Source organism: Chroicocephalus ridibundus, chromosome 1 (assembly GCF_963924245.1).
Source record: "Chroicocephalus ridibundus chromosome 1, bChrRid1.1, whole genome shotgun sequence".
Taxonomy (NCBI): domain Eukaryota; kingdom Metazoa; phylum Chordata; class Aves; order Charadriiformes; family Laridae; genus Chroicocephalus; species Chroicocephalus ridibundus.
The window spans coordinates 101,948,208-101,966,314 of NC_086284.1; the positions used below are offsets into that span (position 1 = coordinate 101,948,208).

Below are 18,107 nucleotides of genomic sequence, written 5' to 3' on the forward strand. Positions count from 1 at the left end.
AAACCCACCTACCACACTGCAGTAGTAACCTCCAAGAGAAACCATTTATTTGCAGCATGTGAACTACCCCCAAAGTTCTCACTCATTTTGGTCTTCTTACACAAATGATATTTATTTCACAGTTCCTGTCACACACAGATTTCACGTGGTAGCTCAGAGTCACAACAACTGGCAACCCCAGTCCTATCTATTACATGTTTTGAAAACATTTCAAAAACTACACGCACGATTTATTCATGCAAGCATTTTAAAATTTTGGATATTTTGTTTGTATTCATGCACAAAGAAGCATTCTATTTAAAACAATGAGAGATACTTACATTTTCTATTCTGCTGCCAATTCTCAGTATGCCACCAATAAAGGGTGGAACATTCTGGAAGAGGGATAGAAAACAAATAAAAACCAATTTATTAAGATCTGATAACTTTAGTTTCTATCTGCTCAGGTTCAACTCAACAACATTTTCTGTTCTGCTTGAATGCAGTATCATTTGGACAGTGTCTCTGGTCCATTTCAAAGTTTCAGGAAATACTCTTGTATTCAGTAGCAAATCCCCTACCATTTGTGTTGAAAAATAAATAAATCTTCATGTGGAAATAGAGAATGCATGGGTGCTATGACAGCTGGTTATGGAAGTCAGCCGCTTTAACCACTTCTGCAGTTGTCTATATACCAAAGAACCAGCTGATACATCTAATGAAAAAATCCAAAAGGACACTACTTCCTCTCCTGAGATCTTACGCTCCTCCAAATAAATTTTACTATTGGATATCCAATCTTTTACATGGAGGAGCTGATACAGGCTGAGGAAGTAAGAGGGAAGCAGAGGTAAACAGGAGAATGGGAATATACACAGACCCTCTCATATAAAGAACGAATGGGAGACTACCAGAGGAGGAAACAGCACATAGAACCCATCACATGAAACAAAGTGGAAAAACTGCAGAGACATCCTGAAGTACAGGGAGGTGAAAACAGAGCATTCAGATAGCCTGAAGGAGGAAGCAGCAAAAAGAGCATAAGGAAGTATGAATCCACAAGATCAATATATTACATGAATACCTAATCACAGAAAGTCATGTAACAGTAAGGTGGACTGGAAAAGCGTAGCTTGGGGTTGAGCACAGAATTTCAACAAACCAAATTTTTTTAGAACATGTCATACCTAAATTAAAAAAAAAAATAATTAAAAATCTCTTCCCTTCAGCTGCTGAGAATATTTCTTATATCATTCTCTCCTCTGCACTGTTATGTTTCTATTTTAAGACAGCAACCATAGCAAATTTTAAATATAATTTGTTGAATGAGGGCGAAAAAAAGAATTTAACTTGTTCATCAGGAAACAGTGTTATTTTTCTCACTGATGTGATTCTCTTTCTTAACAATTTACCAGGGCTCCAGTTAATTATATTATTGACTCTGCAAATATTTAGTAAGTTATCCCAGCTGTAGTAAAGCCTATGACATGCTTTCTTTCTAGAAAGCTGCAACTCAACTATCAGATGATTTATTCAGTTCAGCAAAAGGAAATGTCTAATTTAAGATAAAATGCCAAGCTGCATAAGCTACAGAATTAATTAACCTCTTATACATGAAATCTTACACAAAGTTAAAATATAATACTTACAACAACTTTTTTAATTAAATCAACAAGGTCTTCCAAAACCTCTAAATCACAGAGTCTCTTCCAATTCCGGTCTAAAAACTGTGAACTGCTTAAAAACAGAACAAGTTATTATTTTGAAAAATAACACTGTGTTACATGGACTTAATTACCAATATTTATGACAATTAGATCTAAGCAAGAGCATGATTACAAACTCAAATTAAGCCCTTCGGGGCCGGGGGGGAGGGGCCAGAACAGAGCTGCAAAGCTTTTGGTACTTTTGAAATGTAAGGCATAAGGAACTATGCTTTCTAAGCTCAACCAGTTTAGCCCACTGGTAAAAACATTCCTGCAGACAGTTTAACCACTACTGAAAGTGTACGATGGTCTTTCACAGGTAACAAAAAAGAAATGTAAAAGCTGATGAAATCACATCAAGAACACGATTGCTTACCTCCAGCCAGCTACCAAAGAATTACTTTCACTTTTGAAAAAGAAATGTAAATGCTGATGAAATCACATCAAGAACACAATTGCTTACCTCCAGCCAGCTACCAAAGAATTACTTTCAGTTTTGAAAAGAAGAGGCCACAAGATGCGTATTTTAATAATGTTGCAATATTCTCTTAATATATCAACCGGCTGACTGCACCACACTTCACAGGGATCAACATCTTCAAGAAAACAGTTAGGAATTAAGACTACACAATTCAGGCATTACAAGTAATCAAAGTCTAAATAAACATTCAAACACATCAGTTATTTCCATACTGTATTCCTAAATACTATCTAACCAAAACAAGACAACTTGAACACTCTAAATACATCTGTCAAGTTGAGGTTTTTTATAAATTGAAGGGGAAGAGGGATTTTATATGGAGGTAAGAATAGGGACCTGCCCGCATGCTTCACTTTCCTTGCTCAACTCAAGGAATTGCCTGTGTTCTGAATTGTACTGCTATAATACATTATATAAATGAATAAATGCAGCCTGCTTCTAATGAGGGGCCCAACAAAGGCTCTGGCTATAAAGGATGCTACTTTCAAGATAAAACATGAGCCTCTTCTAACTGTACCCACTTATTTTCTACAATAAATCCACAGTAGTGTGGCACATAGCAATGTGGTACGAAAAGATCAGATCATCTTTTTTCTCCAGAGGCCATTATGTGTGGGATACATAGCTCTTTCAAAAACAAATCCATTTCCCTCAGAGACTGTCTTTAAAAGATAAAGATCCTTATTAGACTATTGAGGTGGCATCGAGTACTCTCAGAGCAGAAGCAGTATTATCTGAGAGGCTGAATATATGCAAAAATTCAATTTACACAGACGGCTGTGTTCATCTGAGTTTGCTACATATTACAGGTTTCCATTTGTATAGTGAATACAGTTTTGAAGAACTCGATATACTGTTGAGCCACCTACTTTTCTGCACCTATTTAAAAATGTTTTTAAATATTATAACAGCAAAACTTTACCTACAGAGGTAGGTGTCTTTAAACATATACAGCAAAAACACAGCTACAATTAAAACATAGGTAATTAATACAAGCCTTCAATCTCCATCCTCGTAACTTAATTTACTGCATGTGTGTACGTATTATTGACTATTTACACTCTTCTCACAAATGTATAGCGGTCTTCTGCATGTTACATTAGGACCAAAATATGAGAATTCCTCCAGTGTAAAAGAACATACCAACACTTCTGCTCAGAAATAATAGTTTTCTACTTATTCAGACAAAATAAGGGAAAAAGTGAAATAGTAAAAGATCCAACCACAGCACAAAAAGGGAATTAGAAAGTCATGTAATATTGGTTTAGTTTACATACCTGTTTTAGGCTTATTCTGCGATCGCTGTATAAACACTCCATGACCCTAAAGATAAACACATTTTTCAACATTGCACATCTTGCAAATGTGCTGCACTAACTAAAGCGACGATTACTTAACTGTTTCTAAATATTAAACCAATATAAACTGTTTACACCAGGGGAAGGGAGGAATGGAAGTGATTTTTATGTTCTGTCACCAATTCCTTTTCTCAAGAAAAGGTAATTATTGCACATATTTAGACCAGTATAAAAGATGGTCTATGGTTATACCTTCACAAGCAAGCAGCATAATCAGATAGGAAACAAATCCATAGAGCAAAGAATTCGGTACTGAGCAGGTTACTTTCCCATTATATGCTCTTCAAGTTGTTTTCATTTGCATTGGTTCAAATCAAGTCCCATAGACAGAACACTCATTCATGGTTGATGCACATTACCTATACTCTTAAAAGCACCTTCTAGATCAGTTTCACCCCAATGAATCCCACTAGCACACTCCAAGACCTCTTCAAAACATAAGCCAAAATACGAAAGACTGGGACAATCAGGATATTTGCTTCAAAAGCTTTCTCCTGATCCAAACTAAAATACTAATGTAGACGCATTAATTAACAAAATTAATTAATAATTAACCAAAATTATTTAGTTAACTGTTACTGACTGTAATTATTTAGTAATTAACTAAAATATTAATGCATACACCATGGATCTAGACAGGAAAATTATTTCTATGTACCTACTCATTCTGAACAGAAGCTTTTCATAAAACATTAATAATACTCATTCAATGCTCACCAGCGCCTCGTTATCTTCTAAAACCAATCTGAGGTGGGTGAATTTCCCATGCTTTTTCCCCCCATCCCATCTCCCCAAGAATAAAATACTATTGGTATTCCCCATTCTCCCACATCTTTCTGCAGTTCTGCCAGTGATTTTCTTAGGAAAACAGGAAAACTTAAAGTCTGCAGTATTTTGCAGTACCAAACAAACAACTCTTTAGGATCCGATCTTTATAACTTACATTAAGCACAGCCAAAAGCAAACAAACCAAACAACACAAACAGGGAAAAAAGCACGTTTACTGGAGTTATCAAACTCAATAGTTTAGTTGCTGTCTTATGAAAAAGAAATATTTACCTGCATAACCATTAAAAAAATATCCATCGATTAATAGTTATGAAGGGATGGGAAAACTTTTAAAAGTTTAAACAATACATTAAATCACACTAGAATAGTATTCTAAAAATTAGTTATTCAAAATCAGGTACTAGGCAGTAATGTAATGTTCAAGAACACCTATGGAAACATGTTTAAGAAGAAAACACAGGTTTCCGAAAAATAATAATTAAGTTTTGACAGTTAGGGCATGTATATTTAAGTAAATAAATATATATCAAAATAAGTGTAATGAGTGGTTGATCTACTACTTCATGGCAGCATACTGTCTGTATCAATACTTTAATGGGTTTAAAACACAGTACTACATATGAGGTTCTTCAGATGAAGAACAAATGACTTTGTTCTGTTTTACAGATCCCTACAAAGTCTATCATTTTAACAAACGTTATATACGTGTCATTCAATAAATACTATGTATCATCTCCATGTATTGCTGTATTATCATTTCAAAGAAATGCAAAGCTTTTTCTGAATGTGAGTAGAGAAAAGTATAAAAACAAACTAATCAGCTAAAGCATGTTTCATAGAGTTTCTTTAAGAGACCTTTATTCTTTCAGTGGCAGACTTTCTGGAAATACTAGCATGCTGTGCAACGATGACTTACTAACTTGACATAAGGCGATGACAAGCAATCCCATGATTTCACCCGAAGGAGCGTTTCTGAACTATTACAACATTACATGTAAATCAAGGCTTAGTCTCAAAAATAACATCTACATATTTAACAGACCAGGACACTTAATAACAAAGAGGAAAAAAATTAATGATTATTTCATGATCAGTTAATCTTGAAAGATGACTCAACGTCTCCCTTCACACCACAGCATGGATTTTGCTACAATATTTAAAAACAAAACAAACTGCACACACTCCCTCACACACACCCTCCAAATAGCAAGCCCGAGGTGTTATAAGCAAATATGAAAACCAAGATTTAGCACTTGCACAGAATCAAGGGCTTTCTTTCCATAGCACAGCACACACATCACCTTAAGGAATAAAATGCCTAGTATCTTATGCTAACTTAACTGTAAAAGTACTTTATTTTGTCTATAGTACACACAAAACCCAAATCTTTATCAATATAAACAATTTCCAATGGGACTCGCTACTCTACTGGCAACGGTCCCTTGTAAAGATACAGCTTTACAAATAAGAAATTAAGTTTACCTGTACTTTTTATTTCTGCAGAGGAAGAGGAATAGCAGGCCACCTAGTTAGTATTTGGCAGCAGCAACACTTAGGATAAATAACTCATAAGTGAGCTCTCCAAGCAGCAGAAAGATTAAGTACCACTGTGTTTTCTAAGACTCCTTAAGCATAGTAAGAAGGGGAAAATAGAAGTCAAGGAAAGTATTCTTAGAAATATTAAAACAGAATAATGCCACAGTTTATTTGATAAAAGCAACAACTAAATAAGCAGAGGCCTTATTGGGCACAAAGACGTAGGAAGAAAAATGTAAGAGATGACAAGAACAAAGAACAGATGAATGCTCTGCAGTTAATTTGCAGACTTGAACTTTCATGAACCAAGTCACGATTGCTTTGCAATTAAAGGAACTGAATCTGTCACTCTGTATATCATCCCAAGCATGGCCTGGATACATGGCCAACAGGTTGGTCAAGTTCTGTTAACAGGACCCATGTACCACTGTCTAGTTTCACATACTTGTATATGCATTCAGTAAAGCTTGCCTGATAGGGAATACACAATCTCTGTGCTCTACCCCAGTTTAGTACTTTTGCAAATGAGTAACATACAGTGGTATAAGGTATCTTTGCATCAGTTTGAATTAATCAACACTAGCAATTACTCTGTAGATCAGATCTGGGTACAAACCCCACCTGAACATCTTGTAAGTTTCTCATCGAGTTTCAAACCTACTTACCAATTCGCAGCAAGATTTATCACCAGCATAAAAAGCCAAGGCTGCAAACTCGGATTCGGATATAGGTTCACCCATGGTACATGATCCTGAAAGAAAAGGATTATGAGAAATACATGGCCGGGGGGGGGGGGGGGGGGAGAGGGGCGGGGGCAAGCGACAAATAACGTGCTTTACAGGACTTAAAAGGATCACAACATTAAATTACGCTTCGCAAGACTCTCGTGGAAGATTATTTTTACATGGCATGGATTAATCTTGAAAACAGTAACGTAAAGCAACAGTTAGAAGCTAGCTACATCCTCTAACTCTGTAAGGGTCTTCTGACAGCACCCCACCGCACTAGCTCACACCTGACAGGCAGGAGAGGGAAAGGCGGTTTCCACCAGCCGGCTCGGGCTGGGGACAGCATCTCAGGAATGATTACCACATCCCCGGGGGAGGGGAGTTAAACACCCCGCCCGCTCCGCCGGATGGCGGAGCGGGCGGGGTGTTTAACTCCCCTCCCCCGGGGCAGCCCCGTCTGACAGAACCAGGGGCTCACCCACCACCCAGGCCCCGCGTCCCTCTCCTCTGGCCCGGCAGCTCGCCCAGAGGCGAGGCGGGGGCCGACCGGGCCCCCCGCTGCCGCCCGACCCCGGAAGCCCCGAGGCTCGGCACCGACGTGTCGCAGCCCGGCGTTTCCCCGGGCCCGCCGTCCCTTCCCTCCCTCACTCACCGGCCCCCACCTCCGCCGCGCTCCCCTCCAAGCTCCGCAGGGCCGAGGCGGCTCCCACCCCTCTCCTCTCAGAGAGCTCCTCCCGCCACCACCGGGCCCTGGCCACCGCCTGACGTCGAGGGAACGAGCCAACGGGCGGCGAGGGACCGGCGCTCTCCGCCCCCTGCCAACTCGCAGCCTCTACGCATGCGCCCGCTGGGCAGGGATTGGGGCCCGGAGCCGGCGGGGAGGCCACGGTTCTCCGGCTTTGCGCATGTGCGACCTGGCGGGGAGGAGGACGCGCGGTACCGGGGGGGCGACGGAGTGCCTCCGCCTTTTTCCTTCTCCTCCTCCTCCTCCTGCTGCTGTGAGGGGTGATCTGGGTGTGGTTTCCTCCCCTAGCCTAGGCCGTGATATCGAAAGGAAGGAGGCAAAGCGGCTTCGCTGGGCTGGGCGAGGGGGCGGGAGGGGGTCGGTCGGTCGGTCGGTAGGTAGGTAGGTAGGTAGGTAGCTAGGTAGCACCATGGCTCCTGCGTGTCCGTTGAAGGAGGAGTGAAACGGCCGCCGCTCGCGCACAACCGCCGCTCCCCCCCGCTTCCCGCCCCCGGCTGTGAGGAGACGGCGGCGCGTGCCTGTGGGGTCTGGCGTCCCGCGGCCGGCAATACCGGGGTGTTCTGAGAGGAAAAATTACCGGGGTGTTCTGAGAGGAAAAATTACCGGGGAACCTCGAATAGCTTAGAGGTTTACTGTTCCTTCCCACTTCCTCGACACCCACCTCGCCCCGCTCCCGCCCCCATCCCCCCCCGAAGTTAAAGGGAAGAGACCGGTATGGTTGAAAACTCTCCATCCCCATTGCCAGAAAGGGCAATATATGGATTTGCCCTTTTTTTAGGATCGTGGTTCGGCTTTAGTAAGTATACCGGGTATTGAATACTTCACCGAAAAGTGTTGCTTTGCTTACGAGAAATGTAATTCTGATAAGACCATCTGAGAAAGGCCAAACTTGTATTACATCACCTATTGTAAGGGTGCGTGATGAAGGACTAAGTGAGCATTACTTGCCAGACCTGTCAGTTGTCGCAAAGATCTGTCATTGCCTTTTGTGATTTCCTCATGTTCTGTCTGTCTTTAACCTTATTATGGGGTCTTTAATAGTATTATGGAGTCAAATCATTTTAAAAAATTCTCTGCATTCTTATTTTAATAACTTTTTTACTTGAATTGCATATATTGTCACTATTCAGTAACCACTGTAGGTGGTAGTAGTGCAACCTCCCCCACCCAAATACTGGGGAAAAAAAATAATCAAGTAAATGGGGTCAACAGCAATGGAAAATTGTTAGGGTTATGTCAGCATTTCTTTACTGATGTGACAGGCGCTTTAGCATTTCACTGGAATATCTTGCATGCCCACACAGGGCCAAGGCTTGAGAGGGTGAGGACGCTTTTTCAACACAACAAAACGTTCTGCAAGTATACTGTAGTCAAATAATAAACCAGGATCCTACTGTAAGTCTTTCTCACCCTTAGAAAGTAGGTAGAAATGAAAGTAAGTTGGTTTCTGTGCCTCTCACAGGAAGCCACTGCAGTTCCGTAACTTCTGTCACTGTTTGGCTACTAACCTGTTCACCTGAAGTTTTGTTAAACCTTTCTGTGGATTTGTTGTTTGGGAGCAAAATTTCTTAGTACCAGTTTTGTTGACATGAAAATTACTAACTTGCCAAGAATCAGAAAGTATTCCCAGTAACTCTTTCTGAACAGTTCTATCCAAGCACTGCAGTTCTACCAACTTTTCTTTCAATAAAATGACCCACTCTGTGATCATTCTACTTTATGCATTTTGCATTCAGAGTCACTTGGCATCCTTTTACTGAGGGTTTTTTTGTTCTACAGTTCAAGATGAAAGAAATTCTTGTCTGTCTACATAGGAAATCAGACTAAATGTTAAAGCAAATATAAAAAGACATTGCCCCTATATTGGGCGGGTTTTGTGTCTCAGGCACATTCAACAATGTTTTGGTAGAGTTATTTTGGTTTAAAAAATGTAAAAGCAAATATTGTCTCAGTGTGTGTATCAGAAGTGAAGTATTGCTTTAAAATTTAGAAAGGAAGTCTAAAACAGTATCAGTTGTACTATTATGACTTTTTAATTCTTTTGTGCAGTGTTGTATCTTATCTGGGCATATGTTCCTGAGACTTGGCTGTTTTCATTGGGACTAACATATTGGCCTCAAAAGTACGTTCAACCAATTAAACTCTTTAGCCTGAATATGTGTAAGTATAGGACACGCTTAATTATTTTCAAATAACATAACTTTTTTTTAAATAGTGGCCTTGTATATAATCCGGTTTTTCCTGATGATAAGGGACTGTAATCTTTGTGAAGCATTTTTTTTATGTAGATAAGTAGCAATAATAAAAAAATTTCCACTGTGTAATGAAAGAAATAATATTTAAATGTTTTATGATAAATTTGACGTTTTTGGGAAGTTTGGTGATGAAAATACAGTAAACTATAAATTGTAACTAAAAAAACCAAAAACCTTCTGTAAGGACTCTATTTGATGGCTTTTACCAAACTAGATGCAGTGACTCTGCAGTCAGTAATCTTCTTGTGAGGGACCAGGGTCCATATTCAGAGGTTCTCTTTCTTTTCCTCCTGGCTAAGTTTGTGCTAGATACAATAATCACCGCTACATTAAAAATGTTATGTCATTAGGCATTTGTCATTATGATATGTAAACTTTTAAATCTTTTTCCTCAGATACTGGGCAGTTGCTTTGCCAGTGTACCTACTAGTTGCTATAGGAATTGGTTATATATTACTTTTTGGTATTAACATGATGAGTACAGCTCCACTTAACTCCACAGATACCGTTACAGGTAATTTTATTGGTGTTTTTTTAACATTTTGATACTTAACTGATAATTTCTGTAAATACATACAGCCATACGTAATATAAATCAAATTTTAAGCATTTAAATATTTTGATCTAGAAAAGGAGTTCTTGGAAGTGCTGAAGTACTAGAGTGAAAAGATAGCCGTGAGCCTGACTCTTCCCTCTTTGCCATCTTATGGCAGTGGTTTCCAACTAGTAGACCGTACTTTCTTAGTAAAACAGACCACATTAGAAGAACAGGGGTTAGGCGTATGAAGATCTCCCAGGCATGCACCTTGCATTACAGAACAGTGAAGAGTGTGAGGGAAAGAAGGGCGTGAGTACCTACCTGGCAGTGGCAGAAGTGGGAAGGCATGCAGCAGTCAAAGGATTGCAAAGGAGGATGTTGCAGCATTGAGGACTGATCATATATATGAGTGATTCCCTGTCTAAAAAAACAGTTCTTCAGTTTTTCTCTCAGCTTCTGCATAGCCTTTGCTCCTGCCAAGGAGACACATTTTAGTTATTCACAATATTCTCCAGACAGCTGCACCTTCCTCCACATGAGGAATTCCACCACTATTTGCAGGTGGCCATTTTTGTTAGAAAAAATGCAGACTGTAAAATTTGTCAAGAACATTACCTATTGCTAAGACTGTTGAAGTTGCATCATTTTAACAAACTATGTACATAGTATTACATTACACTGAACTGCAAAGGAAAAAAAATCAGTCAGGACTGTAGTTCAAGCGGATTACTCCAACACTTCCATCAAGAACTGCCATTTAGTCATCCCTATGTTCCTGGCCACTCATTCACACTCTCATGTCACGCTGTCTTTGGTGTGAGCCCAAGAATTTGTGCGGCTGTATGGCAGGTGGGATGGGGGACCTCCTCTGTTTGAAAAACAAAGTTCTTTTTCAGAGGGAGCAGTTCCATAATTGTGCACCTGTAAAAATGTTTATGCTGCTACAGGAATGGGTGCTGTGTGATGATGGCCAAGATAAAGGGAGGGTGGACAGCATCTTTTAGCGGAAATCCTAGTACAAAGTGTTCAAACTAGACTGAGCTATTCACTGTGGGGTTTTTTATTTGGTTGGTTGTTCTTTTGATGTTTAGGTAGTTATGATTTAATGTCATACAGCATCTTAAACCAAGCAAAATCCCAGACAGTGATTTCAACAGGAGGGTAGAGTTGGTTTCTACAGGGGCTCTGCTAATATATGTTGATACCAAGCCTTTCAGATGAACATGTCATTGTACCTCAGCAAGATGGGGGTTTCAGCATCGCTTACAGTAGATAAATTTACACAGTGTTGCATTATATAACACTTCTTGAAAGAAAAAAGATCTTTACTACATGAAATGTTCTCATTATCTCCTGTAGATAACTTTGCAAAAAAGCAGCAACAGAAGAAATTTCAAGAAGAAGCAATTCCAGCATTGAGGGATATTCCCATCAGTGAAGTAAACAGAATGTTTTTCCTTCCTGAAAAAGGAATCTGCAACAGCAGATAGTCATTATTAAGATCTGTTTGAATAAAGGATTAATAAAACTGTTGCATAAGGAAAATCAAAACCTCTCCAAACTTAAAAAAACCCCACTCTTTCTGCTTGTAGAACAAAGCTGCCTCTTTTTTTTTCTGAATTTGTAATTAAATATGTGTTAACATGTTTGATTGAGATGGCTTGATTTTGTTATTATGCATGCGCCTTAATAACCTGTATTGGTATGAGAATTATGCCACATTAATTTATCTAACCATTCTTGTGAGTTTAAAATAGCTTTCTATTACTTGTAGATTTCTGCTTGTAATTTACCTCTGAGAGTGAAAGAAATAGCTTTTGGACATGGCTTAATTCTATTTCCCTTTGAATTCAGGGAGAGAAAATGTGTTCCACTAGTCAAATGCTTCAGGATCTTTTTTTTTGTTTTTTTTGTTTTTTTTACAAGGTACGTTAATTTGAAGTGTCAATGCATTGTAAATATATAGTTTTCATTTGTAAATATTAATAAAATGTATCTAATTTTTACTTATTAAAGTTAGCCATTTTTATGTAGTTTTATGATATTTGTCCTGGGTAAAGGTGTATAGTGGTCCATTTTTCTTTACACAATTCTTAAGAAAATGTTGATTTTTTTTTTTTTTATTTTTTTTTCTCCCAAATTGGTGGGCTTATTGAAGTACCAAGGTTACCATCAATAAGGAAGGAGGGTTGTGACAATTTTCTGAAACAAGTCTTGAAACAACTTTTTTTTTTTTTTTTTTTTTTTTTTAAATCATTCTTAAGACTACTGAAAACTAGGTTCAAGGAGATTTCTGGAAATACAGGAACTGACAGGGTCCATCTTAGAGTCTAGGTTATAGCACAAAGCAAAATAACCTGTTATGGCACTGGTTCTGATGTTTCTTAAATGGTGAATTTTCTTTCATGTATGTATTACTGAGCAGAGACACAATTCTTATCTCCTTTCTTCCAAGAGTCACAAACCCAGTTATTTCCAGTAGTCAAGGTTATTTTGTTTGGTTATAAAGACTGGTGAATAGAGCCTCGTTGTTTGTTAGGTCTATAAGCCAACTTCTGACCAGCAGAGAATTTAGCTAAAAACATCGCTATTTCATTAAAAGACGATAAGAAATTTTTGGAAATTTGTGTGAAGAATCTTATGCCAGTTCTTTAGAAGTTGGTCAAAACAACCATCAGCTGTGGGAAGTCCTAAGACTTCAATCTAGTATGAATATGAAATTTGCAGTTTGTTGGTCTTCTGGTCTTTAGTAGTTTGCTATTTTTTCCACCTGCATTTGAAGAAAAAACCCACAAAACATGCCAGTAGGAGAAAAATACCTTCTTAATGAAGGAAAAATGCTTTTCAACTTTTCACTCTGAAATAGTAGGTTTTAGGCATATTGTTTGGAGGCATTTCATAAGACTGAGTATTTGCACCTAAGCCTAATTACTGTAAATTAGTACGATGTTTATTTGTTTGATACTTCTAGACTTCTTTGTGAAGTTTTGTTTTTCAGTTTGCCCCCAAGTGCTGCTGTTTCCCCCTCCTGCCACGTTTTTGCCTTTCTGTTATTTTTAATTTACATGCTCAAACACCCATACGTAGGGTGAATTCAAGTTTTTATGATCAACAGACATGAAGATGTATTTACTCTTTTGTCAGTTCTCTAATCCCACTGTAGATACTGAAGTATTGACTGTAATCTTTTTTTCTGTGTAATTTCCACCTGTGTTCTACGTTCATTTTGCTTTCTGAGGAAGCAATTTCGTTTTTAATTCTAAATTGACACCAAGTGAAGGCCACGTTTCTGGTATCGTTTGATGTAAGGATTAATTTAGTCCCCTGTTAAGGATACCCAAATCCCTTCAGGATAAAGAAAAGCTACTGAAAAACGCCCTCAAGCCCTGAAAGCACACAAATTAAAGGGCCGTAAACCTTGGACAAAGATTGTATCAGTGATGAATCTGCCATTTCATTTAACTGCAGACCTCACGATTATGGGAAAACTAACAGAGGCACCTAAGTGAGTAGGCAAACTGGGGCCATCTGTTTAAGTAAAACTTGCAGGGACGAAACTCAATCTTTGCTTTTCTGTCACTATTGTGTAGCGGTGCTTCAAAGACGCTGTAGTGACCTTTTCTTCAACTTGGGAGTAATGTTTGACACTTCAGAAATTGCCTCTGTGATCAAAATAAAACCAGGTAACGCAGTGTATGTGGGCTAATAGAGGTATTGTAGGGAATTGCAGGTCATTTCACAGTCTTGCCTATGACTGCGATTAAGGAAAAGATGTGCAACTCTGCCAGCAAAGAGAACTCTGCCTTTGTAAATACACAGCACGCTTACAGCTGTTAGTTATTTAGTGGGATTTATATATGTTTTGCCATAGATATTATTCAGAAAAAAAACGTAAATGGTTGAACTGTGTTGCTAGTGGTGCCTTTCTTTACAATAAACATACCTGTTCAAAGGCTGGATATCAGGTATCCATTCTTCTCAGAGAGTGAGGAAAAACTAAATAAATAAAGGCAAAAACATAAATTTGCCCCCATTTTCACCCTGTGACTTATTGATGGCGTATTGTTATAGCACAACCGGTAGTAACCAGTAAAGTTAGACTGCATTGTCCCTGCTGAAATAGACCAACTGGTGAAACTTCAGCCGTGCTTTTTAGTGCACCTTCTAGGATTCTTCTGCAGTTTTTATCATCTTGGAGACAGATGGTATTTTACAAATTTTCCTATAAATGTAATCTTGTAAGACAGGTTCCCCCCAAATGGCATTTGAACGAATGTGGGTGTAAACATGTCATAAAAAGATAACAAAGGTGTACTGTTTAAAATGAAAGGTTGTACGCCACAGGAAATAATAGAGTTGTGGTTGCCAAATTTGTGTAAGGGCGGTAAAGTACGTCTCTCTTAGAATCATAGAATCACAGAATGGTTCGGGTTAGAAGGGACCTTAAAGACCATCTAGTTCCAACCCCCTGCCCTGGGCAGGGACACCTCCCACTAGACCAGGCTGCTCAAAGCCCCATCCAGCCTGTCCTTGAACACTTCCAGGGATGGGGAGTCCACAACTGCCCTGGGAAACCTGTTCCCGTGTCTCTTTCCATCTTCGCTGTAAAGGGAAGGGTAGTAACAACACAGGCACTGTGTTTATGATGTTGAAGTTGAGAAGTACTGAAAGGGAAACTTTGGGACCAGAGAGTCATGCAACTGATACAAAAAGGGAAGCTATCTTGGATTTTAGTCTTTTGCATTGCACTGTATTGAATGCCATAAGCTTCAATACAGCTTGGAGGCTTCAGCACAAATGTATGCAGATGAAGCAGCAGAAGAGCTAAATTCTTTGTGTATCCACATGATTTCATTTTTGATGTAAGCATTAACAGAAGTATTTTGCCACTTTAATTTAAATTAACAGGGAGCCTTAGTGAAAGAGGTAAATGCTCTGTTGTGAAGTTCAAAGGTATAAAGGATTAAAATATGCAGGCACATATGAGCAAAAAGTTAGCACAATTTTGTGTGTGTGTTTACTGTTCCTACAGATAGGATGACTGAAATAAGAAAATGAAAGAAAAAGAAACGAGGCATCTCGCGTGTTATTTCAGTTTGTAGGCATGAGAGTGATGTCCTTGCAGGAAGCAATGCTGAGTGAAAACACTTGTTTCAGCAGTAGTAAAATGGAGTTGTCTTCCTCCTTGAGATACACAGGTATACTTTTGCTGTTACCTAAAGCATTCTGAAATGTACAGGCCATCTTAAAAATATTTTGAGCATACTAGGGAATGCTGTCAGCTTGATTTGATTGACGATCTTAAAATATCGTTGTTTGTGACGGGGGTGTGTGTGTAGAATAGGCTGAAAGATGAGTAACAAATTATATTAGTCTACATTTTTTAATGGCAGAAATTCAGTAAGTACAAGCAAAGACTCTCTCATATAAGTCAGAAAGCTGTAATATTAAATGTTTACACTGTTGCTGCAGACAACATTTCCGTAAAGTTTGAAATTGGCCTAAATCAGGAGGGCTCATGTTGCCTGCAAGGCACGTAGTGTGCCTGCAGCTTTTCTGCGAGTGGGAGCAGGGAAAATGTATGCATGCTTTAGTTCCACAGTCTAGATCTCTTTCTGGTACTCCGGTTGTTCATGGGTACACCTCTGTGCTAGGTGGTCTATAAACATTAAAAATTCAACTCTACCACCAACGTCAAATAAAGCGTATGCAAGGAAGGATGGTGGTAAAGTAATACTAATAGGTTTTGTTGTTCTTTTTAGTGGGCCTTAAGACACTATAAGTTAAATGAGGAAAAGTTAGGCCGAAAAGATAACCTTAATGAAGAGAAGAGATTGTAACTGTAGAAACAGTGAACTTTCCACCTCTGACAAAAATTGAATATGAGAATGGAGGTAATGGTGAGGTAGCCTAAATAGTGTTCGACTCTTCTTCCTCTTCTCCCCTGCTCCAGCTTCTGTCCCAGGAAGGTGTTAACAAATCAATGCCTTGTCTCTATCTGTAGCAATTCAGTTTTATAAGAGTGATAAGAAGCTACGAGATCTTTGCCCTAGTACAGTGTTTCTCTTATGCTTAATTCACATCCATGCCAAAGCTCCCACCTAGAGGTACAATGAGAAACTCACCACTAAAGCTCTTCTGAAAAAGACTTTTCAAATAGTTGATTTCTTTACCAGGCAGTTTGTGTGAACTTCAGTTTCATTTGTGGGTGTAAATGATAAAGTATTTCTGACTCACAAGCAGAATAGTTAATAAATGATTTTGTGTAAATACGTTTTGTTCCATAATGTACCTTTTCCGTGGGCACTTGAGTCTGAGTGACTAAAATGTTTAATGCAAAATCCTGCTTGCTGCTGCACTGTTAGATTTCCGGTCAGCTCTAAACCAACTGAGATGAATGGGGTTTTTTTGTATCTCTACCTCTATTCATGAATTGAACCGTATTCTGAGGAGAAAGTTTTGGAAGCATTTAGTCTTGTTCTGCGGGTTTCCAGAACAAAGAGAGATTTGGAGGGACTGCCAAAGTAAATTTTGTTGGTATGCTGTGCAGTTTATGTATCAGCTTAATTCTCAGCCTTTTGCTAAAAGCAGGTGATAGATTAATCCAGTCTGGAAATCAGCATTTTATGGGGTGTAATTAAATGGTAGATGTTTCAGTGAATTCGATGGATTTTGTCTCCAGAGCTCATAAAACTGCTATTGTGAAGACTGCCTTTTCTCGGTTGTGGCAATTTAGTCCTGCTACTGTTGTCATTCTCTCAGTATAAATGTAGCTTAGAAAAAACCAGAACAGGTCTTTTTCTCTTTATCCAAATTATTACTGCATCATATTTGGAAAGAACACTCAACAAACTTTAATGTCATGCAAGGATATGCTTCCCATGGATATACGTATCCTTCAAGAGCTTGTCTTAAAAGAGTTTAGAAGTAGAATTCTGTTTTATGAACATACTTTAATTTTGATTTTTCACAAGCGTACACACAGTAGTGTCTACAAAATTGTAGACACTGTCTAGATACCTCTCCAGCATTCATGTACCAATGGAACATTAGCTTGTTCTTTTACTGTCATAATTTTAAACAATGGAAATCGAAAGGTAGCATTTGCTGGAAATGTTACAGCTGTTGAACCTCTAAGGGAAGTTCTGTGGAACAGAAATCCTGAGCCAATGTTTTAATCTGTAAAATACTGTTTCTAATCTTGTCTTTGAAGTAGTAAACTTGTGATAAACTCATTCTTTGGGGATGCTTTGTTATCTTTTTCCTGTAAATGATGGATGATTCTAAGGTCACTGAAAACTTAGCAAGGTCAAATCACAGATGAGGTAACAAACTAGAACAGAAAACTGAAAGTTAGCTGCAGTTGGTTAAGAGAGATACTATATTAGTTCACTTTTAGTCTTCTCTTAATTATTAACAAACTGGTAAGAAATCTCAATGCATATTTTATTTAAGTGTGCAAATAAGGGTATGTTGATATTGTAACATGAAAAGACAGTCAGTTATTTGACAAAAAGAATGTTGTCTTGACAGAAAAAGGGTAATACAGTTTTGGCTTTCTCTAATGACTGTAGTTAAATATTGCCAATCAGGTAAATAGTACAGTCATATTCCCTTAATTTGAAAATGGAATTTGACAATACAGGGGAAACCAAATGGAATGTCTCTCAGCAGAGTCTGAGAAATCGAATCAGTTTAGGCCAATACAATGTTGTCAGACTTCAGCAGCTGTGCAAGATGATTTGTTTTGATATTTCTAACAGCCTTTGGTAAGACTCTCATCCATTATCCAATTGTATTTTTCCAATATTGGTGTCTGTTGTGCTGTCTTGAAGAACACACTTCTGTTCCAGAGGTGTGGATTTCTAACAGCACTTGCTTATGTCATTAAATCTGCATCTGATGCATCCAGGATGTAGCACATTTACAAGTATTAAAATGGCTGTTTTGTGGGAGACCAAAGATAAAAATAGCTGATATCCTGCCTCCAAC

The 18,107-nt window shown here is 38.6% G+C and overlaps 2 protein-coding genes across 5 annotated transcripts in view; one reads left to right on the plus strand and one right to left on the minus strand.

Moving 5' to 3' along the window:
- The window catches only part of TTC3 (tetratricopeptide repeat domain 3), a 66,035-nt gene extending 58,705 nt beyond the window's left edge, over positions 1-7,330 (minus strand). For 2 of the 3 annotated variants that reach the window (XM_063345620.1, XM_063345604.1), the window contains exons 1-6: positions 7,230-7,330; positions 6,515-6,600; positions 3,444-3,489; positions 2,149-2,281; positions 1,629-1,716; positions 321-374 (exon numbers count right to left, since the gene is read on the minus strand). In XM_063345620.1, coding sequence (XP_063201690.1) covers positions 321-374; positions 1,629-1,716; positions 2,149-2,281; positions 3,444-3,489; positions 6,515-6,589 — 396 coding nt within the window. In that variant the 5' untranslated portion in view covers positions 6,590-6,600; positions 7,230-7,330. The remainder of the gene's footprint in view (positions 1-320; positions 375-1,628; positions 1,717-2,148; positions 2,282-3,443; positions 3,490-6,514; positions 6,601-7,229) is intronic. The other variant, XM_063345613.1, reaches the window with a different exon arrangement.
- Positions 7,283-12,060, plus strand: PIGP (phosphatidylinositol glycan anchor biosynthesis class P). 2 transcript variants are annotated; one of them, XM_063345654.1, is made up of 4 exons: positions 7,283-7,575; positions 9,372-9,444; positions 9,973-10,091; positions 11,475-12,060. In XM_063345654.1, exons 1-4 carry the CDS (start codon positions 7,416-7,418, stop codon positions 11,603-11,605), a joined length of 483 nt encoding a protein of 160 aa, XP_063201724.1. In that variant the 5' UTR covers positions 7,283-7,415; the 3' UTR covers positions 11,606-12,060. The 2 variants fall into 2 exon arrangements, with proteins under 2 accessions (XP_063201724.1, XP_063201734.1); XM_063345664.1 differs by having other exon boundaries at positions 7,436-8,118.
- The last annotated feature ends 6,047 nt before the right edge of the window (positions 12,061-18,107 follow it).